Source organism: Eschrichtius robustus, chromosome 12 (genome assembly GCF_028021215.1).
Source record: "Eschrichtius robustus isolate mEscRob2 chromosome 12, mEscRob2.pri, whole genome shotgun sequence".
Taxonomy (NCBI): Eukaryota; Metazoa; Chordata; class Mammalia; order Artiodactyla; family Eschrichtiidae; genus Eschrichtius; species Eschrichtius robustus.
The window spans coordinates 57671789-57696700 of NC_090835.1; the positions used below are offsets into that span (position 1 = coordinate 57671789).

Below are 24912 nucleotides of genomic sequence, written 5' to 3' on the forward strand. Positions count from 1 at the left end.
TGTACTGCATAAATCAATTTCAGTAAAGAACTGACTTCCAGTGAGAATGGATGTTAGTAATGTACCAGGATTAGGAACAACAGGGTACCCAGAGATAACAATGTTGTGTATTGCTCAGAGGTGTTACTGACCAGGGCTCTTGGCCTCCTTAATCCATAGAAATTGATAAAAGGCCAGATGAGAAATTCAGGTAAGCTTTATTGGGACTCATGCTGCAGCAGGAGGGAGCAAAAACAAGTAACAGGGTCCCTTGCTCGCTCCCTAAGCCGGTGGAGGAGGGGCGAGCTGGTCCCTTAAATGGGGTGAGCCTAGCGGGAGGTACATGGGTCAGACTGGAGGGGTGGCTTAGGTGGTCTGCCCCCCACTTGGTGGTGCTGTGTGCAGGGATCATGCAGAGGACCTGCTTTTGCTCCTGACATCTCAGAACTGGCAGTTGGGTTTTTGGTCTTTTTGTATCTTGTTGTTCATAATTTGCACCAACTGCACATGTAAGCAGTTATTTTTAGTCCCTTAGAGTTTCTTTGTATTTTGTTGCTCAAGGAGACTAGGAGACCTTTGCCCAGGTGTAAGCACTGCAGCAAAGGGTCCCAGGACCCAGGTCCCACCCTATCTTAGAGGTCCTGGACAAACCTCCACCCTCAGCCCTTAAGTTTTCTTACCAGTAAAATAGCAGTGTTATAGGGACAAGGGATAATGAGGCTTTGAGCCTTGTAATTTTCTATTATGGGTTTTATGCCTTTAAGGGCTTCTTTACTTATAGGATATTGATTAATTATTGGAAGAAGTTTTGAGGGATCATTTTTTTTAAAACACCTTTATTGGAGTATAATTGCCTTACAGTGTTGTGTTAGTTTCTGCTGTATAACAAAGTGAATCAGCTATATGCATACATATATCCACATATCCCCTCCCTCGTGTGTCTCCCTCCCACCCTCCTTATCCCACCCATCTAGGTGGTCGCAAAGCACCGAGCTGATCTCCCTGTGCTATGCAGCTGCTTCCCACTAGCTAGCTATTTTACATTTGGTAGTATATATATGTCCATGCCACTCTCTCACTTCGTCCAAGCTTACCCTTCCCACTTCCCGTGTCCTCAGTTCCATTCTCTATGTCTGCGTCTTTATTCCTGTCCTGTACCGAGGTTATCAGAACCTTTTTTTTTTTTTTTTTAGATTCCATATATATGTGTTAGCATATGGTATTTGTTTTTCTCTTTCTGACTTATTTCACTCTGTATGACAGACTCCATGTCCATCCACATCACTACAAATAACTCAATTTCATTTGTTTTTATGGCTGAGTAATATTCCATTGTATATATGTGCCACATCTTCTTTATCCATTCATCTGTCGATGGACACACTTAAGTTGCTTCCATGTCCTGGCTATTGTAAATAGTGCTGAATGAACATTGTGGTAAATGACTCTTTTTGAATTATGGTTTTCTCAGGGTATATGCCCAGTAGTGGGGTTTCTGGGTCATATGGTAGACCTATTTTCAGTTTTTTAAGGAACCTACATACTGTTCTCCATAGTGGATGTACCAAATTACGTTCCAACCAACAGTGCAAGAGGGTTCCCTTTTCTCCACAACATCTCCAGCATTTATTTTTTGTAGATTGTTTCATGATGGCCATTCTGACTGGTGTGAGGTGTTACCTCATTGTAGTTTTGATTTGCATTTCTCTAATGATTAGTGATGTTGAGCATCTTTTCATCTGTTTGTTGGCAATCTGTATATCTTTTTGGAGAAATGTCTATTTAGGTCTTCTGCCCATTTTTGGATTGGGTTTTTGTTTTTTTGTTATTGAGCTGCATGAGTTGCTTGTAAATTTTGGAGATTAATCCTTTGACAGTTCCTTCATTTGCAAATATTTTCTCCCATTCTGAGGGTTGTCTTTTTGTCTTGTTTATAGTTTCCTTTGCTGTGCAAAAGCTTTTAAGTTCCATTAGGTCCCATTTGTTTATTTTTGTTTTTATTTCCATTTCTTTAGGAGGTGGGTCAAAAAGGTCTTGCTGTGATTTATCTCATAGAGTGTTCTGCCTATGTTTTCCTCTAAGAGTTTGATAGTGTCTGGCCTTACATTTAGGTCTTTAATCCATTTTGAGTTTATTTTTGTGTATGGTGTTAGGAAGTGTTCTAATTTCATTCTTTTACATGTAGCTATCCAGTTTTCCCAGCACCACTTCTTGAAGAGGCCGTCTTTTCTCCATTATATACTCTTGCCTCCTTTATCAAAGATAAGGTGAGATATGTGCATGGGTTTATCTCTGGGCTTTCTATCCCATTCCATTGATCTATATTTCTATTTTTGTGCCAGTACCATACTGTCTTGATTACTGTAGCTTTGCAGTATAGTCTGAAGTCAGGGGGCCTGATTCCTCCAGCTCTGTTTTTCTTTCTCAAGATTGTTTTGGCTATTTGGGGTCTTTTGTGTTTCCATACAAATTGTGCAATTTTTTATTCTAGTTCTGTGAAAAATTACATTGGTAGTTTGATAGGGATTGCATTGAATCTGTAGATTGCTTTGGGTAGTATAGTCATTTTCACAAAGTTGATTCTTCTAATCCAAGAACATAGTATATTTCTCCATCTGTTTGCATCATCTTTAAGTCCCTTCATCCGTGTCTTATAGTTTTCTGCATACAGGTCTTTTGTCTCCTTAGGTAGGTTTATTCCTAGCTAGTTTATTCTTTTTGATGCAATGGTAAATGGGAGTGTTTTCATAATTTCACTTTCAGATTTTTCATCATTAGTGTATAGGAATGCTAGAGATTTCTGTGCATTAATTGTGTATCCTGCTACTTTCCCAAATTCATTGATTAGCTCTAGTAGTTTTCTGGTAGCATCTTTAGGATTCTCTATGTATAGTATCATGGCATCTGCAAACAGTGACAGCTTTACTTCTTCTTTTCCAACTTGGATTCCTTTTATTTCTTTTTCTTCTCTGATTGCTGTGGCTAAAACTTCCAAAACTATGTTGAATAATAGTGGTGAGAGTGGGCAACCTTGTCTTGTTCCTGATCTTAGAGGAAATGGTTTCAGTTTTTCATCATTTAGAATGATGTTGGCTGTGGGTTTCTCATATATGGGCTTTATTATCTTGAGGTAGGTTCCCTCAATGCCTACTTTCTGGAGAGTTTTTTATCATAAATAGGTGTTGAATTTTGTCAAAAGCTTTTTCTGCATCTACTGAGATTATCATATGGTTTTTATCCTTCAGTTTGTTAATATGGTGTATCACATTGATTGATTTGCGTATATTGAAGAATCCTTGCATTCCTGGGGGAAACCCCACTTGATCTTGGTGTATGATCCTTTTAATGTGCTGTTGGATTCTGTTTGCTAGTATTTTGTTGAGGATTTTTGCATCTATGTTCATCAGTGATATTGGCCTGTAGTTTTCTTTCTTTGTGACATCTTTGTCTGGTTTTGGTATCAGGGTGATGGTGGCCTCGTAGAAGGAGTTGGGGAGTGTTCCTCCCTCTGCAATATTTTGGAAGAGTTTGAGAAGGATAGGTGTTAGCTCTTCTCTAAATGTTTGATATAATTTGCCTGTGAAGCCATCTGGTCTTGGGCTTTTGTTTGTTGGAAGATTTTTAATCACAGTTTCAATTTCAGTGCTTGTGATTGGTCTGTTCATATTTTCTATTTCTTCCTGGTTCAGTCTCAGCAGGTTGTGCATTTCTAAGAATTTGTCCATTTCTTCCAGGTTGTCCATTTTATTGGCATGGAGTTGCTTGTAGTAATCTCTCATGATCATTTGTATTTCTGCAGTGTTAGTTGTTACTTCTCCTTTTTCATTTCTAATTCTATTGATTTGAGTCTTCTACCTTTTTCTCTTGATGAGTCTGGCTAATGGTTTATCAATTTTGTTTATCTTCTCAAAGAACAAGCTTTTAGTTTTATTAATCTTTGCTATTGTTTCCTCCATTTTTTTTTCATTTATTTCTGATCTGATCTTTATGATTTCTTTCTTTCTGCTAACTTTGGTTTTTTTTGTTCTTCTTTCTCTAATTGCTTCAGGTGCAAGGTTAGGTTGTTTATTCGAGATGTTTCCTGTTTCTTGATGTAGGCTTGTATTGCTATAAACTTCCCTCTCAGGACTGCTTTTGCTGCATCCCATAAGTTTTGGGTCATCGTGTCTCCATTGTCATTTGTTTCTAGGTATTTTTTGATTTCCCCTTTGATTTCTTCAGTGATCACTTCGTTAAATAAGTAGTGTATTGTGTAGCCTCCATGTGTTTGTATTTTTTACAGGTCTTTTCCTGTTATTGCTATCTAGTCTCATAGCATTGTGGTCGGAAATGATACTTCATACGATCTCAATTTTCTTAAATTTACCAAGGCTTGATTTGTGACCCAAGATATGATCTATCCTGTAGAATGTTCCATGAGCACTTGAGAAAAATGTGTATTCTGTTGTTTTGGGGTGGAATGTCCTATAAATATCAATTAAGTCCATCTTGTTTAATGTATCATTTAAAGCTTGTGTTTCCTTATTTATTTTCATTTTGGCTGATCTGTCCATTGGTGTAAGTGGAGTGTTAAAGTCCCCTACTATGATTGTGTTACTGTCGATTTCCCCTTTTATGGCTGTTACTATTTGCCTTATGTATTGAGGTGCTCCTATGTTGGTTGCATAAATATTTACAATTGTTATACCTTCTTCTTGGATCGATCCCTTGATCATTATATAGTGTCCTTCTTTGTCTCTTGTAATAGTCTTTATTTTAAAGTCTATTTTGTCTGATATGAGAATTGCTACTCCAACTTTCTTTTGATTTCCATTTGCATGGAATATCTTTTTCCATCCCCTCACTTTCAGTCTGTATGTGTCCCTAAGTTTGAAGTGGGTCTATTTTAGACAGCATATATATGGGTCTTGTTTTTGTATCCATTCAGGCAGTCTGTGTCTTTTGGTGGGAGCATTTAATCCATTTACATTTAAGGTAATTATCGATATGTATGTTCCTATTCCCATTTTCTTAAATGCTTTGGGTTTGTTATTGTAGGTGTTTTCCTTCTCTTGTGTTTCTTGCCTAGAGAAGTTCCTTTAACATTTGTTGTAAAATTGGTTTGGTGGTGCTGAACTCTCTCAGCTTTTGCTTGTCTGTAAAGGTTTTAATTTCTCCATCAAATCTGAATGACATCCTTACTGGGTAGCGTAATCTTGGTTGCAGGTTTTTCTCCTTCATCACTTTAAGTATATCCTGCCACTCCCTTCTGGCTTGCAGAGTTTCTGCTGAAAGATCAGATGTTAACCTCATGGGGATTCCCTTGTGTGTTATTTGTTGTTTTTCCCTTGCTGCTTTTAATATGTTTTCTTTATATTTAATTTTTGACAGTTTGATTAATATGTGTCTTGGCATGTTTCTCCTTGGATTTATCCTGTATGGGACTCTCTGTGCCTCCAGGACTTGATTAACTATTTCCTTTCCCATATTAGGGAAGTTTTCAACTATAATCTCTTCAAATATTTTCTCAGTCCCTTTCTTTTTCTCTTCTTCTTCTGGGGCCCCTATAATTCGAACATTGGTGCATTTAATGTTGTCCCAGATGTCTCTGAGACTGTCCTCAGTTCTCTTCATTCTTTTTTCTTTATTCTGCTCTGCAGTAGTTATTTCCACTATTTTATCTTCCAGGTCACTTACCTGTTCTTCTGCCTCAGTTATTCTGCTATTGATCCCTTCTAGAGTATTTTTCATTTCATTTATTGTGTTTTTCATCGTTGCTTGGTTCCTCTTTAATTCTTCTAGGTCCTTGTTAAATGTTCTTGCATTTTGTCTATTCAATTTCCAAGATTTTGGATCATCTTTACTATCATTATTCTGAATTCTTTTTCAGGTAGACTGCCTATTTCCTCTTCATTTGTTAGGTCTGATCTGTTTTGACCCTGCTCCTTCATGTGCTGTGTGTTTTTCTGTCTTCTCATTTTGCTTATCTTGTTGTGTTTGGGGTCTCCTTTTCACAGGCTGCAGGTTCGTAGTTCCCGTTGTTTTTGGTATCTGTTCCCAGTGGCTAAGGTTGGTTCAGTGGGTTGTGTAGGCTTCCTGGTGGAGGGGATTAGTGCCTGTGTTCTGGTGGATGAGGCTGGATCTTGTCTTTCTGGTGGGCAGGTCCAAGTCTGGTGGTGTGTTTTGGGGTGTCTGTGGCCTTATTATGATTTTAGGCAGCCTCTCTGCTAATGGATGGGGCTGTGTTCCTGTCTTGCTAGTTGTTTGGCATAGGGTGTCCAGCACTGTAGCTTGCTCGTCGTTGAGTGAAGCTGGGTGTTGATGTTGAGATGGGGATCTCTGAGAGATTTTCACCATTTGGTATTATGTGGAGCTGGGGGGTCTCTTGTGGACCAATGTCCTGATGTTGGCTCTCCCACCTCAGAGGCACGGCCCTGATGCCTGGCTGGAGCACCAAGAGCCTTTCATCCACATGGCTCAGAATAAAAGGGAGAAAAAATAGAAAGAAAGAAAGAGGATAAAATAACATAAAATAAAGCTATTATAATAAAAAAATAAGAAAAAAATTATTAGGAAAAAATTTATTAAGAAAAATTATTTTTTAATTTTTTAAAATAACTTTTTTAATTTTTTATAATAAAAAATAAGAAAATTATTATGAAAGAAATTTATTAAGCAATTTTTAAAAATTTTTACAATAAAAAATAAGAAAAAAATTATTAAGAAAAAATTTATCTAGAAAAAAATTTAATTTTTTAAAATAAAAAATAAAAAAAATTATTAAGAAAAAATATTTTTTAATTTTTTAAAATAAAAAATAAGGAAAAAGTATTAAGAAAAAATTTATTAAGAAAAAATTTTTTTAATTAAAGAAAAAAAAAGGATGTACCGAACCCTAGGACAAATGGTGAAAACAAAGCTATACAGACAAAATCTCACCCAGAAGCGTGCACATATACACTCACAAAAAGAGGAAAAGGGGAAAAATTAATATATCCTGCTCCCAAAGTCTACCTCCTGAATTTGGGATGATTCGTTGTCTATTCAGGTATTCAACAGATGCAGGTATATCAAGTTGTTTGTGGAGCTTTAATCTGCTGCTTCTGAGGCTGCTGGGAGAAATTTCCCTTTCTCTTCTTTGTTCGCATAGCTCCCGGGGTTCAGCTTTGGATTTGGACCTGCCTCTTTGTGTAGGTTGCCTGAGGGCCTCTGTTCTTCGCTCACACAGGACGGGGTTAAAGGAGCAGCTGCTTCGGGGGCTCTGGCTCACTCAGGCCCGGGGGAGGGAAGGGTACGGATGCGCAGCGAGCCTGTGGCGGCAGAGGCCAGCGTGACGTTGCAGCAGCCTGAGGCGCGCTGTGCGTTCTCCCGGTGAAGTTGTCCCTGGATGTCGGGAGCCTGGCAGTGGCGGGCTGCACAGGCTCCCAGGAGGGGCAGTGTGGATAGTGACCTGTGCTCGCACACAGGCTTCTTGGTGGCAGCAGCAGCAGCCTTAGCATCTCATGCCCGTCTCTGGGGTCCGCACTGATAGCCGCGGCTCGCTCCTGTCTCTAGAGCTCGTTTAGGCGGCGCTGTGAATCCCCTCTCCTTGCACACCGCGAAACAAAGAGGCAAGAAAAATTCTCTTGCCTCTTCGGCAGCTGCAGACTTTTTCCCGGACTCCCTCCCAGCTAGCTGTGGCGCACTAACCCCTTCAGGCTGTGTTCACGCCGCCAACCCCAGTCCTCTCCCTGCGATCCGACCGAAGCCCGAGCCTCAGCTCCCAGCCCCACCCGCCCCGGCGGTTGAGCAGACAAGCCTCTCGGGCTGGTGAGTGCTGCTCGGCGCTGATCCTTTGTGCGGGAGTCTCTCCGCTTTGCCCTCTGCTCCCCTGTTGCTGCGCTCTCCTCCATGGCTCCGAAGCTTCCCCCCTCTGCCACCCGCAGTCTCCGCCTGCGAAGGGGCTTCCTAGTGTGTGGAAACCTTTCCTCCTTCACAGCTCCCTCCCACTGGTGCAGGTCCCATCCCTATTCTTTTGTCTCTGTTATTTCTTTTTTCTTTTGCCCTACCCAAGTAAGTGGGGAGTTTCTTGCCTTTTGGTAGGTCTGACGTCTTCTGCCAGCGTTCAGTGGGTGTTCTGTAGGAGCAGTTCCACGTGTAGATGTATTTCTGATGTATCTGTGAGGAAGAAGGTGATCTCCGCATCTTACTCTTCTGCCATTTTGCCCAGACCTCCCCTGTTTGCTCTTTAGTTCTTCTAGATCCTTGTTAAATGTTTCCTCTATTTTCTCCATTCTGTTTCTGAGATTTTGGATCATCTTTACTATCATTACTCTGAGTTCTTTTTCAGGTAGCTTGCCTCTTTTGTGTTCATTTATTTAGTCTTGAAGGTTTTTACCTTGCTCCTTCATCTGTAACAAATTTACTTGTCGTTTCTTTTTTTTTTTGGATGGGTGGTGCTGTGTTCCTGTATTACTGGTTGTTTGACCTGAGACGTCCAGCAGTGGAGTTTGCAGACAGTTTGATAGAGCTGGGTCTTGGTGCTAAGATGAGGACCTCTGGGAGGCCTCACTCTGATAGATATTCCCTGAGGTCTGAGGTTCTCTCTTCCTCCAGTGGTTTGGACTTGGAGCTCCCGCCACAGGAGCTTGGGCCCAACCTCTGGCCTGGGAAGCAAGATCCTGCAAGCTTTGTGGCATGGTAAAAAAAAAAAAAAAAGGAAGAAGGAAAGAAGAAAAGGAGCAGTACAATATCAAAGAATAAAAAACAAAATAAAATTAGAAAGATAAAAAATATATTAGGAAAAATAAAACTCTAATTGAAACAAGTTAAGATAAAACCACAACAGAGGGGCTTCCCTGGTGGTGCAGTGGTTGAGAGTCTGCCTGCCAATGCAAGGGACACGGGTTCCAGCCCTGGTCTGGGAAGATCCCACATGCCACGGAGCGACTAGGCCCGTGAGTCACAATTGCTGAGGCTGCGCTTCTGGAGCCTGTGCTCCACAACAAGAGAGGCCACAATAGTGAGAGGCCTGTGCACCATGATGAGGAGTGGCCCCCACTTGCCACAACTAGAGAAAGCCCTCGCACAGAAACGAAGACCCAACACAGCCAAAAATAAATAAATAAATAAATAAATAAATAAAAAAAATTTAAAAAAACAAGAAAAGAAAAAACCAAAAAAAAACCACAACAGAAAAAAGAAAAAAAAAGGGAGGGGGGAACAAGCCAAAAGGAGAGATCGCTAACAAAATATAAAGAATAAAATAAAATTAGAAAAAAGATTTATTAGGAAAAATAAAAATATAAAAGAATCAACAACAATGAATCAAGAAGGTAAAACAGAACCACAATCTAAAGGAGGAAAAAAGAAAAGAAAAAAAAAAAAGCCCTGAGTTTGGGGGCAGAATTTAGGCGGGGGTTGGAACTTAGGCAGGGGTGTGGGTTTGGGTGGGGCGGGGCAACGTTCAAGCATGGGGCGAGGCCTCTGCTTACGACCTCTGCAGAAGGGGAGAGGCAGCAAGTCAAAAGGTGGGCCTCTGGAGTGTGGGGTTCCGGAGTTTGGAGGTGGGGCCCTGAGTGAGGGTGTGTGGATGGGGTTTAGGCCCAGGTCGTTGGAGGGAGTCTCCAAGTGTAGAGGTAGGCCCTGAGTAGGGGTGTAGGGGTGGCGCTTGGGCTCTGCCCTCTAGGAGGGAGGCTCCAAGGGCAGAGGATTAGGCCTGGGAGCCCAACAGGCTCCCCAGTGCCTAAGTGGACAGGGAAAGCACTGGCCCCATTCCCTTCTGTTCCTTCACGCCCCTCCCCCACTGTCTCCCCCATCACAGCTGGATCCCTAACCGTGGGTGGGTCCCACTGGGTGTAGGAACTCCTCCCCTCCCCCAGCCACCCCTCAGGACTGCGGGTCCTGGAGGTCCGACCTTTACTTTTGCTCCCCCTTCCCGCCCTCCCACTCCCTCAGGACCTGCAGGGCTGGAGGGGGCCTCGGTGAGCAGAGAATCAGACCCAGGACCTCAACAGGTTCCTGGGGGTCCAAGTGGGCAGGGGAAATCTGGCCACGCTCCCTTTTGATCCTCTGCCCTCCAATGGTTCCCCAATTTCCCCGTTTGGGTGTGGGATCCCTTCCCCTCCCCCAGCCGCCCCTCAGGGGCGCCAATCTCGTCCTGCTTCCACTTCTCCTCCCCCTTCACTCCCCCCATGCCCCACATCCTACCCGGTCGCTGGGGGTTCCTCCCATCCCCTTAGGTGTCCGTGGTCCCCCACTGATGCCTGGTAGGTGCCCTAGTTCGAGGGATCTGTTTGAATGTTGATGGGAGGTGCACTGAGAATTTTGCCAACATCAGTTTGAGATTTTGCCTATAAGGAAGGTGGTAGCTGATTTAGTAGAGACAAATGATTGGTATTTCCAGAATCTGCTCTAGTACCATCAGAGATGGAACAAATAAAAGATGTAGAGGGGTCATTTAATTCACCTGGAGAGTTACTTTGATGACTACTGTCAATTTATAGAACTATTTCCCCCTTTTAGGAGAAAGAAATTCCAGCATGTTAGTTCTCTAAGAATTCTAGGCCTAATAAATGAGTAGGAGTGGAGGAACTAAGGAGAAAAGGGTGTGTATCTTTCAAAGGGCCTAAACAAAAGGGAATAGGTTCAGAGACAGGAACCTCTTGAGGTTCATTATGAGTTAGGAAAGACAGGGCCAGACCCAAGGACAGCCTCCTCATGCTAGGCATTAGGCAGAAGGCAAAGCCACCTCCTTATTTTGCACTTAATGAGGCATGGAGGAATGGCATCTAAAACAGCAACTTTGTAGTATCTGAGCAAGAAACTCTGACCATGGAAACCGTGGAGCATGTGCAATCAAAATGCACAGGTTGCTGATTACCCTGTACGACCTTCCACGTGTGGTGCTCGACTAGTAAGGGATGGTTTAAGGGAAAACAGCTCTTGTATGGTGGCTTCAGGAGACAAATGTGCAGGACAGCCTAATGCCTATACATGAGGAGGGTGTCCTTGGGCCCAGCCCTGTCTTTCCTTCTTCAATTAGAGATGCCACTATTTGAAGTGTTTTAGTACTCCAAGGCAGGGTCTGCTTCATAGTAGTGGGGTTGAGCACCAAGAGTGTGGCTCTAGTGTCAGCCAGGACTGGAAGAGATTCATCCCCAATCTGGAAAAATGTTTCTCCAAGTCAATTAAGGAGGAGGATTGGGAAGAGGCCCTGTAGTTCCTCAGAGCCCCATCACTGAGAATTGGGAGGACGATGGAAAGGCTGGTTAGAGGGCTGAAGGCACCTAAAGTGTAGATTTGTAACAATCATTTTTCCAATGTCCTGGCTCTTTGTGATAGTAGCAAAAACTAGAAGGGTTTTGGTTTCGTTTAGGAGCCTTCAGTTGCTAGAGTGGAAGAGTAAGAATTTTGGCGACCTTCCTTGGAGGTGACTCATTTGAGTACAAGAGAGCTGGTTTGCCATCAACTAAATCTGGAGTGGGCATAGTTTCCCATTCCATCCTGGTCCTTTTTACTAAAAGGGAAAAGTCCCTGTTCAGCCCATTAATAAACATAGATTTAAAAGCTACTAAGGTAGAATCATCATCTGAAGGAAGACCAGAATTTTCTTTAGAAACAGTCTGAAGTTTATTGTAATAGTCATGAACAGGCTCATCAGATTTTTATGTTCAAACCTGAATTTTGTTCTGATCAACAGGCTTTGGAAAAGCCATAGAAATTGCTTATTGAAGTCACCTAGCAATTGCCTGAGCGTGATCATATAATTAAGTTAGGGGGCTAGGCTCCCAGTTGTAATTCTAGAGACCTTTCAGGACTTTCTCAATTAGCAATTTTCATCCAATACTGGGCCTGGCCTTTACCAACAAGCACATGAACTAGGTGATATAAGTCAGAGAAACCAGGCTGATCAGTCTGAATGACTATATTAAATCCCTCAGCAAATCTGTATAGATCTTTAGTTACTTTGGGAAAATCCTTGACTATGGCTCTCAGCTTCAGTCCAGGGAATATAAGAAATTAAAGGTTTAGCCTCTGGATCCTCAGAAGGCTTGATATTAAAGGGACCATTTCTGTTAACTTCAGAGGAAAAATGAGAGGGGAGAGTTTCAGAGAAAATGGAAGTTTGGTGAGAGAATTAGTATTGTTGCCAAAACCTGGCTTCTGTTCACCAGTGCCAAATAGAGACGCTGAGACAGAATTTGGAGAAGTAGAAAAGAGTATCTTTATTGCTTTGCTGGGCAAAGGAGGCCATAGCAGGCTAACACCCTCAAGACTGTGTCCCCCTTCCTGGGAAATAGGAAGGGGTCTTATAGTTTCAGGGTGGAAAATAGGGCTGTAGGTAAGGATCGGGTCTGATGTAGTCTTGCATTTTTCTTTCCTCGTGGAGACACTGAGATCATCAGGGCTGGCGTCAGGTGGTTCTGGTGGTCCTTGAGGTTATTGTTCCATGACCTTCTTTCTAGAATGAAGAATGCTCACAAAGGAAAGGAGTGTTAGGGAGTGTTGTCTTGGAGAAGTAAACACCAGGTGCACAGTACAACTTTAACTAGAAGGCAGCCATTTTCAGAGTGCAATTAAACAAGAAATAGAAGGGGGGGGGAATCGGAAAGAATAAGGGCTGAACAAGGGCTGACAACCTGGGGGGTGTCTCATCTAGTTTCTGCTACAGCAGTGTGGGGGGACTGACAGTCTAGGGGAGGCATGTGCAGCATAGAACACAGAGAGACAAGATGTCATCAGAGGGAGACAAAGAAGCTGAGGGAGAAGAACCTGAGACTTTGGGAGCCATTTTATCTTTTTATATTCATTTGTTTGCCTTAGTTAATCTTAAAATCTTATTTTACAAAGAGGCAACTCGAGACTCTTGATAACATTGGGAAGCCTCAAAATACCAGTTAAAATCAACATTCCAGTTAGTTCTGGAAATTTTTGAGCTACTGTAGTCCAATCTGGATTTAAGGAAATTAGGTTTGAGGATTTCAAAAGTTCCCCATAATGGCCATTGATGTTCTAAATTGCCTTTGGTCAGGTCAGTCCATTTAGTTAGAAATGCGCATGAGGAAGGGCCATGGTTTTTAAACATAAAATTGGCCAGAGTGCCTATGGGGGAGACATCTTCAAAATACTTAGATAACTGGGATCCCATTTCTTAGAGGTTTTTCCTCTAGAGTAAAGAGTAATTTTCAAACAGCTTAAACAGTTTACAGCACAAGTAGCATAATTTAAACAGCTTGCAAGTTAATCCCAGCCGGTCCTAAGGAGGAGACAGCATGGTCCTGGAGGAGCCTGACTGAGGCTTTTTTTTTTGGCAGTCTCCACAGGCATCCAAAGGAATAGGCTGAAGGCTGAAAAACCCAGCACCGTTTCAGAGAAACAACCCCTGTTCCCAAAGGAACAAAGGAATAGGTTGAACATCTCGGCCTGTTTCCGTGAAATAGTCTAATCTCAAAATCAGACCCAAGTGCCAAACAAGTACTCACATACAGAACAGGGCCTTGACCAGAAAGATGAAACCTTTAAAGAGATCCTAAATAAAGCCTGGAGAGCTTCAAATGCAAAGAGGGCCTGAGCTTGGATCCAGGAGAAAGATGTACTTTCAACCTCCAAGTTTGGTGAGAAAGGCAGAGAGTGACAGTGGGCTCAATTGAGGGTACCACAGCTGTTTGCTCACCAGCCTTACAGCTGTCAGGGGTCTTCACTGATCCCTATATGGGCCACCAAAATGTTTACCTGAAACAAAAAGACTGTTAGTTTTTTTGCCAGCAAAGATGGGTTTATTTGGGATCAGCAGAGAATTGCAGTTCGAGGTCTGCAGACATAGCAAGCCACATGCAGGTCTCTACACGAAAAGGGAAGGAGAACACTTCATAGTGTTGCCGACCTCTCAGCTTCTGTGCACCAATGCCGAACAGAAATATGGAGACAGAGATTTTAGAAGATAAAAGAGATGGCTTTATTCCTTTGCCAGGCAAAGGGGAAAACACATCAGGCTAGTGCCTCAAGAACTGTGCCCCCTTCCCTGGGAAATTGGAGAGGATTTTATAGGTGGGGTTCGCAGTCTGGGGTATATGATAAGGATCAAAGTAGTGAAGGTCTTGCATTTTTCTTCTTCTTGCATTATTTCAAAACAGTCATAGCTGGCATCAGGCAGCTCAGTAACTGGGTCAATTTATCTCTGGTTTATCGGCCTTCGACTTTCTTTCTGAAAAGCTACAGGGGTGATTTGTTACAAGGGAGTGCAGAGAATGTAAACACCAGGAGCAGGATGTAATTTACATAGAGTTAGGGAGTGATAGGTTAGCTTTGTGAAGTACAAATCTATTTACAGACACTACAGATTAGTAACAGTTAAAATAAAGCTATGAGTGAGGGCTTCCCTGGTGGTGCAGCGGTTGAGAGTCCACCTGCCAGTGCAGGGGACATGGGTTCGAGCCGTGGTCTGGGAGGATCCCACATGCCACGGAGCAACTGGACCCGTGAGCCACAACTACTGAGCCTGCGCGTCTGAATCCTGTGCTCCGCAACGAGAGAGGCCGCGACAGTGAGAGGCCCGCGCACCGCAATGAAGAGAGGCCCCCGCTTGCCGCAACTAGAGAAGGCCCTTGCACAGAAACAAGGACCCAACACAGCCAAAAATAAATAAATAAAATTAAAAATAGAAAGAAACAGCACTCCCACAGGGATTTCCTTTAAAAAAAAAACAAAAAACTGTGAGTGATTAACTCTTTCAGGCCTGTTCCTTCTCTAGCCTGTTCACTGTTCCCTTTATTTTCCTTGTTCTCAGGAGAGGGAAAAAAACCTCACCTCTATTTTTATTGCAACAATAGGGAGGAAAAGGAATTCAGGAGACTGCAGGAAACAAAGAGTCCAGGGCTTGTCATTGGCTGAATCCTGGCCAGGAAAGGAGTCTTTCTTCTTCCTGTTGGGCTCTGCTGTCATCAGAGGGTGTGAGAACCCCCACTTTGGTCTCCTGACTCTATTTATATGAGGTTTCTGTTTATTAATTTTTACGATTCTCATTGCTGAAAATAAAGAAAAAAATTCCATTAAGAACACTTATAATCCTACTAATCCTGAGGTGGGGAACAAACTCACAGAAGACAACTTGGTATCCCAATATCAAATCCTTTCTTATGCAAACCATACACACACACACACACACACACACACACACACTGATGTTAACGAATGCTTTCCTGTACCTTCAGTTTTAATATCTGAATTACATTTTATTGTCTGGATAAATCATAATTTATTCAACCAGCCTTCTTTTTTTAAGACATTTAAATTCCAGCTTCTCCCTAATTCATATAACACAGGACTCATATAATCGGCTAAAAATTAACTTGAAATAAGAAAGCAAAAGAATTTTTAACAGCAAAATAATTATCAATATATGGAAAATCCAATGACTGGGAATATTCATTGGTGATCAATTTCTCATTTTCTAAAGAAATTTTCATTTTCACCAGATTTTTTTCTTGACCACTAAAATAAAAATAGCTAACTAGAAGTTCCTAAGCCTTTATATATGTGTGTCAGAGTTTGAACTAGGTCAGTCTTAACTTGAATGCTTTTTGTCTAGGTCGTTTCTGACCAAATTGTTGGCCACTGGCAAAGTAGTCACGCATATGGCACTTCCCCAATTAACAAGGCCTCTTCTCATATCTGTTCATATACAGTTAACAAAAGATGTGTATGCTCTTGTCATATGAGTAAAATTATGTTTCCTTAGTTACTGCTATCACCTACCTAGTGATATATATTTTCAAGTTTTGTACTGTTGACTGAAAAAAATACACAACCTAAAAGTTGAGAATTATGTTTAGCTTGGTGGACAAAACTGAGGACTTCAGCCTAGAAGACAGCCTCTCAGATAGGTCTGAGACACTGCTCCCAAGAGGTAAGGGAGGAGCCAGGATATATAGGGGTTTTTGCAAAATAGTCAGAAAATCAAAGATTACTGTTACTGAAAGAAAACCAGACATTTTAAGTTAAGGAATTTAGTGCTTGTCTAGGTATGGGAAGAACAAGAGTCTGAGCTTACTGAAATCATTCCTTCAATATACACCTTAGCTATCTGGGGCCAGTATCCTGTTCTTTCCCAGCCTGGGTCTCCTCAGGGCTCACCCTAGGGGTCAGTGGTAGTGGCAGAGGGCTTAATGGCCTCAGCATCCTTTGTTTGCTGATATGGCAGGCAACATTTTTTATTCACACTACTAATGAATGAATGGCAAATAATCCGTGTTTTGATGGAATCCAGTGTTTATCACAACCCCCCTCTGCTGCCACGTAGATGGGGAATAGCAGAGCAAGCCTGGTGGAGGACACGGGTAGTTGAAGGGGCATCAGGAGATTAGTGAAATGGGAATTCAGTGTGTGCAGAGGCTTCTGTGGAGAGGGTGTTTGACCGAGTAAGGTTTGGATTAATGGCAAGAGGGAGGAGTTTGAAATTCACCTTTACACTAGCGACTCTGCTCCCTACTTCAGAAGAGAACTTCCACAGGCTTTGCTTCCATGTCCTCCCAGCTGCCTGCCCCCATGCCCCTGAGTGGCCTGAACTCCTGCAGTCCTAGTGGGGACCATTTTCTCCAGACAAGCCCTCTCAATTCTGCATCATTAATTTCTCTGCCTCCAGTGACTCATTCCTACCAATTGACTAGCATACTGACATTTTTTTCCCATCTTAAAAAACAAAAACTCATATTCTTCCCTTTCTCTTCCAGCTACTGACCCACTTTTCTCTGTTCTTTCAAAACAAAACTCTCTGAAAGACAGGCATATAGTAGGTGCTCAGTAAATAATTGTTCAGTGAATGAACAAATGAAAACACTTTTAAAGGAGTAAGGCTTTTATGATAATCCAGGTGTGAGCTGATTTAAGCCTGCTGTTAACGAGAATAAAAAAGAAAGGGGATGTGGGGGAAGGAAGTATGTTGAAAATCTCCATAACTTCCTCTCAATTTTGTTGTAAACCTAAAAGTGCTCTGAAAAATTAAGTCTTTAAAAAAGAGGAGGTAGTATATAAACTTCAAAGGAAAAATTAAAAATCTTTGCTGCCTTATGTTGTATACAGTTGATTCTTGAACAACACAGATTTGAACTATGAGAGTTTTTTTCAGAGACATGAGTTTTTCACTAGTTTTTTTCACTTCACTACTGGAGTTTTTACTCCAGTACTACACGACATGGTTGGTTGAACCTGAGTGTGCAGAACTGCGGGTACTGAGGACCAGCTATAAATTAAATATGGATTTTCAACTGCATGGAGGGTCGTACTGATCTCGGAGAGACAGCAATGAGCAGTCCTGAAGAGACATCTTAGTTCTCTGCCCAGGAATTGAACCTGGGTAGCCTGGATGAAAACTAGGAATCCTAGCCGCTAGTTCACCAGGGGCTAGTGGCTAGAGGCAAAATTCTCCTGGCTCTTACCCCCATTGAAAGCAAGAATGTTTCAAGGAGGCAAAAACTGTAAAAACAGGTACAAAGTTTATTATTAGAGACACAGCACAACGTATGCGAGAGCACACAGAGAAACAGTTTATTTTACTTAAGCCAGAAGCTACGCAGAAATACACACCCAGAGAGAAGGGGTGTGGGAGTCCTCTCTAATGAGGAGGAGCACAGTAAAGAGGTGATTTAAATCCTGTATATAGGACAGTCCTTCTGGGTCTTTGTTAACCTTTGGCTAATTATCTTGTTTCTTTTTCCACACCTGACCAGTCCTAGGACCCTCCCCAAGATGCATGTGCAACTTTTTGTTGAGATGGATCCCACCACAGAGGCCTGTGGGTGTATGTCCACACTTATTATGGGGTGGCGCCCCCTCCCTTTTTGACCCCCAAGGAGCCTTCCTTTGCGTATGCAGACAGGAAGTTTTCCTTGACCTCAGGAGTGGTCATCTTATCTCTTTACTTCAGCAGAGCTCAGCTTCTGCCACTAGCTTTGTCCTTGGAGTGTCTGGGTGAGAACAAAGCTTCAGTTTTACTCCACTTGACAGACACCAGTTGTCTAACCCAGGGGCCCATCTGCCTCCTACCTCAGTACCCCTAAACCCTGCATTGTTCAAGGGTCAACTGTATATGTAACATAGGAGAGGAAATAGCCTGTAATTTTAGCATTCTATGTTTGATAATAAGATTAATTGGTGGCACAATGGATGGATATACTTGATAGAAGTGATTTGTTTTCTTGCTTCAAATATTTTCATTTTCAATTTATCATATACCTTTTCTTCTAAGAATAAAAACCCTATCATCTTAATATTACAGATACTTGTTGACCAGGTAATCTTTTATTTCTCCTTAGACTCCTCTCAGTTTTGGCAATTTCTCAGATTTTTCTTGTTTTTAATGACCTTGGAAGTTTTGAGAATTATTGGTTAAGTATTTCATAGAATTTCCTCAATTGGGATTTGTCTGATATTTTTCTAATAATTAGACTGGAATATGTTTGGGGAGGAAGATCACGGGTGTAAACTGCCATTCTCTTATCTTATCATGGGTACATACTATCAATATGACATAACACTGTTGATGTTAATCTTGATCAGCTGGCTGGAGATAGTGTTTATCAGGTCTCTCTACTGTACAGTGACTCTTTTTTTTTTCTTTCTATAAGGTACTTTTTGAAAGAAAGTCACTACATGCACCCCAAACTTAAGGAGTGGGGAGTTATGCTTCATCTCCTTAAGGTGGAGTCTCCACATGAATTATTTGTCATTTTTCAAGAGATTTGTCTATTGCCTCCTGTTTATTTATTTATTCGGTTTTTTAAAATTTATATCACTAGGGACTCATGGATAATTATTTTATACCCTGGGTTATAATCTAATAAAACTTTCAGTGGGCTGAATTGTGTCCCCCTCCCAAATTCATACGTTAACACCCTAAACCCCAATGTGATGTTATTTGGAGATTGTTGCCTTTGGGAAGTTAAGTAGATTTAGATGAGGTCACGAAGGCGGGGGCCTCATGATGGGATAAGTGGTCTTATAAGAAGAGACACCAGAGACTCTGCTCAATCTCTCTTTCTCTTTCTCTGCCATGTGAGGACACAGCAACCATCTGTAGGCCAGGAAGAAGGCCCTGATTGGGGAACAGAATTAGCCAGCACCTTGCTCTTGGATTTCCCAGCTTTCTGAATTGTGAGAAATAAATTCCTGTTTATTTCTGTTTAAGCTACCCCGTTATTGGTATTTTATTATGGCAGCCCAAGCTGACTAATACAATACTTTATTTTGTTGTTCAAACTTTTCTACATTTGGCCACTGGGAGCTGGTTGACTTGTCTTCCATATCCCTCTGGCATACCCCCATCATTGTGCTTTTTTTTTTTTTTAGACTAACTTTCTGGAACTATAAGATACTCCAGGTTCATTTAGTATATTTCTTGCCCCAGTCCTATTATCAGTCATTTCTCCAATGGTCCTGATTCTTTTTATTGGAGAATGGTGTTAAAAACCAAGATCTGGTGCTAAGTGTGCTCATTGCTACTAGGAAGTCATCAATTCTGGGCCTTTTCATCTGACAGAACAAGGATATATATGTGCATAGTAACCTGTGTATATTCACATAACTATAAATATTTTCATATGTAACCATCTACATTAATATTAAGCTAAACATGGGTTTATACTGTTGTCTCCAACTCTAATCTGTTACCTCCTTGTAGAGTAGCCCTACGCCTTTCCTTGCTTATCTGTAACCTTTCTTCCACTCCAATAGTGAGAAACCTGGCTTCTGCCATCTGCCACTCATTTACTTAATTGTTGAATTCTGGTATACATGTATAGCAGTATCAAAATTGTTAATCTTTACCCCTATGGGAAACAACTTTATTAACTAGAGTATAGTCTTCATCTTTTCCCTGTCATCTTACTGCCTCTAAAATATGGAATGCGTCACAGATTTGCATGTCATCCTTGTGCCGAGGTCATGCTAATTTTCACATGTCATTCTAATTTTAGTATATGTGCTGACAAAATGAGGACAATAATCAAACTTTTAACAAAGATGACAACATGACCACTGTAGGAAAGAAGAATATACTGTCTACACTCAGAACCTTTTAACATATCATTTCATTTCATTTACTTTGTGGATGTTCTTTGTTGAATTTAAAGGAAAGAAGTCCCCCCTCCCAACTTATATAAATCATCATAGTATTGAATTATTTGTGAAATAGCAAAATGTTCATATTTTAAACTGTTTTGAAAAACATCTAGATTCAATACTTTCCTTGTTTACCTCAATAATGAGTAAATAAGAGTCTTTGGCAATTAGCAACCTAATTGTTCACATCAGTGAGGGACTACTAATGGAATTTAAAAATCTAAACAGTTTATCTTTTTAAAAAATTATATTAAGCATCCTTCCTTCCTCATCTTTCTTCCACCTTGTTTTCATTATCAGTTTGTGAATTTATGCCTTTTTAAAACAGAGGTAGTATTTAGATAAACTTTCCTCCAGCCCCCTCTCAAAGGCCGCTGATTATGAGCTATGTTGACTTATTTATTAAAATATAGTAATAAGTGAAGAATGTCCTTGCCATCTACCTAACTATACTATCCCTGGCTTCACTTAAAATTTTTTCCAGCTTTATTGAGGTATTATTGACAATTAAAAATTGTATATGTTTAAGGTTTACAATGTGATGTTTTGATATTTGTATACATTGTGAAATGATTATACAACCAAGCTAATTAATATATCTATTACTTCAATAGATTCAATTATCACATTACTTGTGATGTACTCTCTTAGCAAATTTCAAGTATACAATACATTATTATTAAATATAGTCACCATGTACGTTAGGTCAGCAATAATAAAAATGATAATATTTTAATTGAAGTACAACTTAAAATGGCTGTAATTTTTTACACATTTAATTGCATATGTTTAATCTTTACCAGAAAAGCCCTTATTTTTATTAAATATCATATAAATTATGCTCTACTTTACCATTAAAAGATTTTAGATGACCAAATCACATAGGAATATCCAGTTTTTAAAATACAGAGTAATATTTTTGATTGGGAAAGAGAAAACCCATTTTAAAGTGTGTGTGTGTGTGTGTGTGTGTGTGTGTTTACTATTTAACTTCTTTCTCTTAAGGGAGCATTGCTAGCTGTAACTCTGTATTTCTTTAAATGTGGTTGGGCTCACCTTAAGTGGAGACATTGGAAATTATTACAAGACAGTGAATTATTTTACAATCGTCTCTAAACAATAATCACCAAAATAAGTAGTGATTGAATCATTACTTTAGCCATATTTCCCAAAGGCTGGGTTCTTTTTAAAGATGAAAAACACATGAATAGGTTTTTTTCATAGAACCTGCTGCCATAAAAAATACCACAGCCTGGGTGGCTTAAACAACAGAAATTTATTTGAAGGCTGGAGTCCAAGATCAAGATGTTGGCAGGTTTGGTTTCCTCTGAGGCCTCTCCTTGGCTTGCAAATGCCAGCCCCGCCTTCTTCCTGCCTCTTCCCATGGTTGTTCCTCGCACACTCCTGGTGTCTCTTCCTCTTCTAATACAGACACCAGTCATACTGGATTAGGGCCACCCCAATGGCAGCTCTGATCAGCTCATGCAGGCCTTATCTGTATATACGGTTACATTCTGAGGTACTGGGGGTTGGGACTCAACACATGAATTTTGGGGGGACACAATTTAGACCATAACAGAACATTTTGTGTGGTTTTTGGAAATCAAACTCTGTCTGTGTTTGCCATTGCTTTTAATTGTAATTATGAAATTCGTTTATCTTAGAGAATATTTGAAGTTGGACCCCAGAAGCAAAGTGATAGTTGGCAACCGTGTTGTCTTTTATTGCCCTTTCTTGTTCTCTTCCAGAGAAGTGATTCTCTGTCTTTTTCAGGGAGGCATGGGCAGCTTTGAGAATCTGATGAAAGCTGTCATGTCAGTTAACTTTGACCAAGGACCTCAAAACTTAGTGGATTGATACAATAACCTTTTTCTTCTTCTCAATATACTGTGCACTGGCAAATTGTGGGCTGGTTTGAGCTGGGATTGCTTATCTGTGTTGTCTGGGCTCACCTGTGCATTGTGGTCACCTGGTTTTCAAAGGCTTCACTGATGGATGTGGTGGTAGAGTGGCTGTGGGTAGGGGCTCTGGAGGTAACTGAGCCATGTGATGCTCATCATCCAGCAGGCAAGCCTGGGCTCAATCACCTGCTTGTGATCGTAGGGTTTTCAAGAGCAGGAAGAGAGAGCAAGCCACAAAGAGTAAGTGCTTTTCCGTTCTCTCCTTGCATCACTTTTCCTGATGTCTTCTTGGCCAAAGCAAGTTATATGGTTAAGCCCAGATTCAAGGGGTACAAAATAGACTTCATCTTTTATTGGGAGGAGCGGCACAGCCATATTGCAAAGGGGCATGCCTGTGGGGATGAAAGGAGTGTGTGGTCTCTAGTGAGATGAAGGAAGAGGTGTAATGATGAGAAAAATAAACTAAGTAAATTCTACTCTTACAAGAGTTTTCCTCTACAGTGAGTAGTCATCTTTTGAGGAAAAATGAAGGCTGTCCTCCAGAGAAGTACAGACACTGGCTGTTGAGAGTGAAAGCACACAGGAAACAGGAAATGGAAAAGAGATCTGAGTGGGTGATGGGTGGCGCACTCACAGCACCTGCTTCATGAGCTTTTGGAAATATGAAACAAATCTTCTGAGTTCTCAGTAGATTAAAACATGAGCCATTTGTCTGTGCGGAGCCAAGGATTTTTTTTGTTGAAGACACTTTTTTCCTTTTATGGCATTTTAAAAATTTATTTATTTATTTATTTATTTATGGCTGTGTTGGGTCTTCGTTTCTATGCGAGGGCTTTCTCTAGTTGCGGCAAGTGGGGGCCACTCTTCATCGCGGTGCTCGGGCCTCTCACTTTCGCGGCCTCTCTTGTTGCAGAGCACAGGCTCCAGATGCGCAGGCTCAGTAATTGTGGCTCACAGGCCCAGTTGCTCCGCGGCATGTGGGATCTTCCCAGACCAGTGCTCGAACCCGTGTCCCCTGCATTAGCAGGCAGATTCTCAACCACTGTGCCACCAGGGAAGCCCTATGGCATTTTTTAATGTGAGCAGTTGATCGAGTGACAACAGGGGACACTTTTATACACTTAGGACCAGTAGAGCCCTGGAAATTTCACCCGGATTTCCCCATTGCCATATTATTGAACTCAAAGACAGTACCTATGAAAATGCTTAACTGAGAGATCTTGAAATCACACTTCCTCTGTAAATACATAATGTAAATCTTAAACCAGGAATCATTCTCCATATCTCACAAGAATTGCAACTCCTTGGTTATTCTTAACAGCCAATACTTACTCTGTTCTGATACCAATTTATGAGTTTCTCTGTATCTTAATCCCACTGCCCAAGTTAACCGTTAATTCCTACTCCATTAATTTAGAAGATTGAGCACAGTCCTAAATACATATTTTAGAACTGAATTATCAAACTACTTAATTTAGGGTTGTGTGTGTGCTGAGCGCTTTTAACACTTTGCTGAGTTTCAGTCTACAAATATGAGAGAGGAAACTTCTATCAGTTCAAAATATCCAAGGGAACTACCCACCCCTCCACATTAAAAAAAATGTCAAACCCATAAACCCTCACAGCTTAACTTCATTTAAAGGCTGACAGCATCCTTATTCAGACTAGATATGAAATTTCAGAAGAGATGAACATGATGGAAGTTGTCATTTTCTGCAACACATTTAAATATGGTCTTGCTTCCTAATTTATAAGCTAGCATTGAATAGCAAAGGGATGGTGCTATGTCAGTCAGTTTTGCTCATAATAATGCTGCATAACAAATCACCATGAAATCTCAGTGGCATTCAACAATAAGCATTTATTGTCAGACTCACAGGTCTGTGGGTCTCCTGGGCTGGGTCTCCTTCAGGATGCAGGTTTATGTGTGCAGATCTGCTCCATGTGTCTTGTGCTGGGCCTAGGCTGGGCTGTCCTAGCTACCTGGGATACAATGTTCTTTTGGACAGAAGCTCCTGGAGGGACAAATGGAAGCACTCAACACCTGTTAAGACTGAGGCCCTGATCTGTTGCACTGCCACTTCCACATTCCACTGGCCAACACAACAAAAGCAAAGGCAGGAGTGGGTAGCAAACACTGCCCACCAAGAGGAAAGAGTGGGATATTCAAAATCTCCAGAATAGTGAGAACTGGGGCCAATCATTCCGTCTACCACGGAGGGGTAGTTTTTTCTGGAAGTAAAAGAACATTTAATAGGAGTTGTTTATTGACATTTATTGCTTAAATTAGAATTGCTTGGTTGTGCTTCTTGATTCACATGAGTCTGAGAGAATTCAAAAATATATTTTAATATGTTTACTTGAAATGGTGATCGAGTTTCCATTTTTTTCTTATATCTCCAACTATAGCTTGAAAATTGAACTTTTTTCTGTACTGACTCCTCCCTTTTTCATTGAGCATTAACATCCTTATTTTAATTCAGCCCTGAGGTGCTGAAGAGTGAGCCGTATGGGGAGAAGGCTGATGTCTGGGCAGCAGGCTGCATCCTTTATCAGATGGCGACTCTGAATCCTCCCTTCTACAGCACAAACATGCTCTCCCTGGCCACAAAAGTAAGCAACCTTGGAAGACAAAAGGGTCTCATGTTGCCAAAAACACCATTCCTTTTCTTCTTAAATAGAACCTTTGTGATTTTAATAAAACTGTCACTTAAAAGCAGTCATTGTTTTATTAACCACATGATCCAGTTTATTTTTCTTCCTTTCTTCTAAATCTACATCATGTGCTAAGGCACATTTCCCCTTATAATTGTCTTCAATTTATCATAGAAAATTATAAAAATAAATATATCAAACTGCTTTTGGTCTTTTATTCTTAATTGTGGTTTGAACTGCCCTCAGTCTAGCATATTGTATTATCCTACACATCATTTATTATGAATCTGAGGTTAACTTTAAC

At 41.0% G+C, this 24912-nt stretch overlaps 1 protein-coding gene and 1 non-coding gene across 12 annotated transcripts in view; one reads left to right on the forward strand and one right to left on the reverse strand.

Annotated features, from left to right (window-relative positions):
* The window catches only part of NEK10 (NIMA related kinase 10), a 311176-nt gene that overhangs the window by 151868 nt on the left and 134396 nt on the right, over positions 1-24912 (forward strand). For all 11 annotated transcript variants that reach the window (XM_068557350.1, XM_068557356.1, XM_068557354.1 and 8 more), the window contains one exon: positions 24437-24566. In XM_068557350.1, coding sequence (XP_068413451.1) covers positions 24437-24566 — 130 coding nt within the window. The remainder of the gene's footprint in view (positions 1-24436; positions 24567-24912) is intronic.
* On the reverse strand, positions 19826-19931 carry LOC137774294 (U6 spliceosomal RNA). The gene has a single exon (XR_011075823.1). It is a non-coding gene; the product is annotated as a U6 spliceosomal RNA (small nuclear RNA).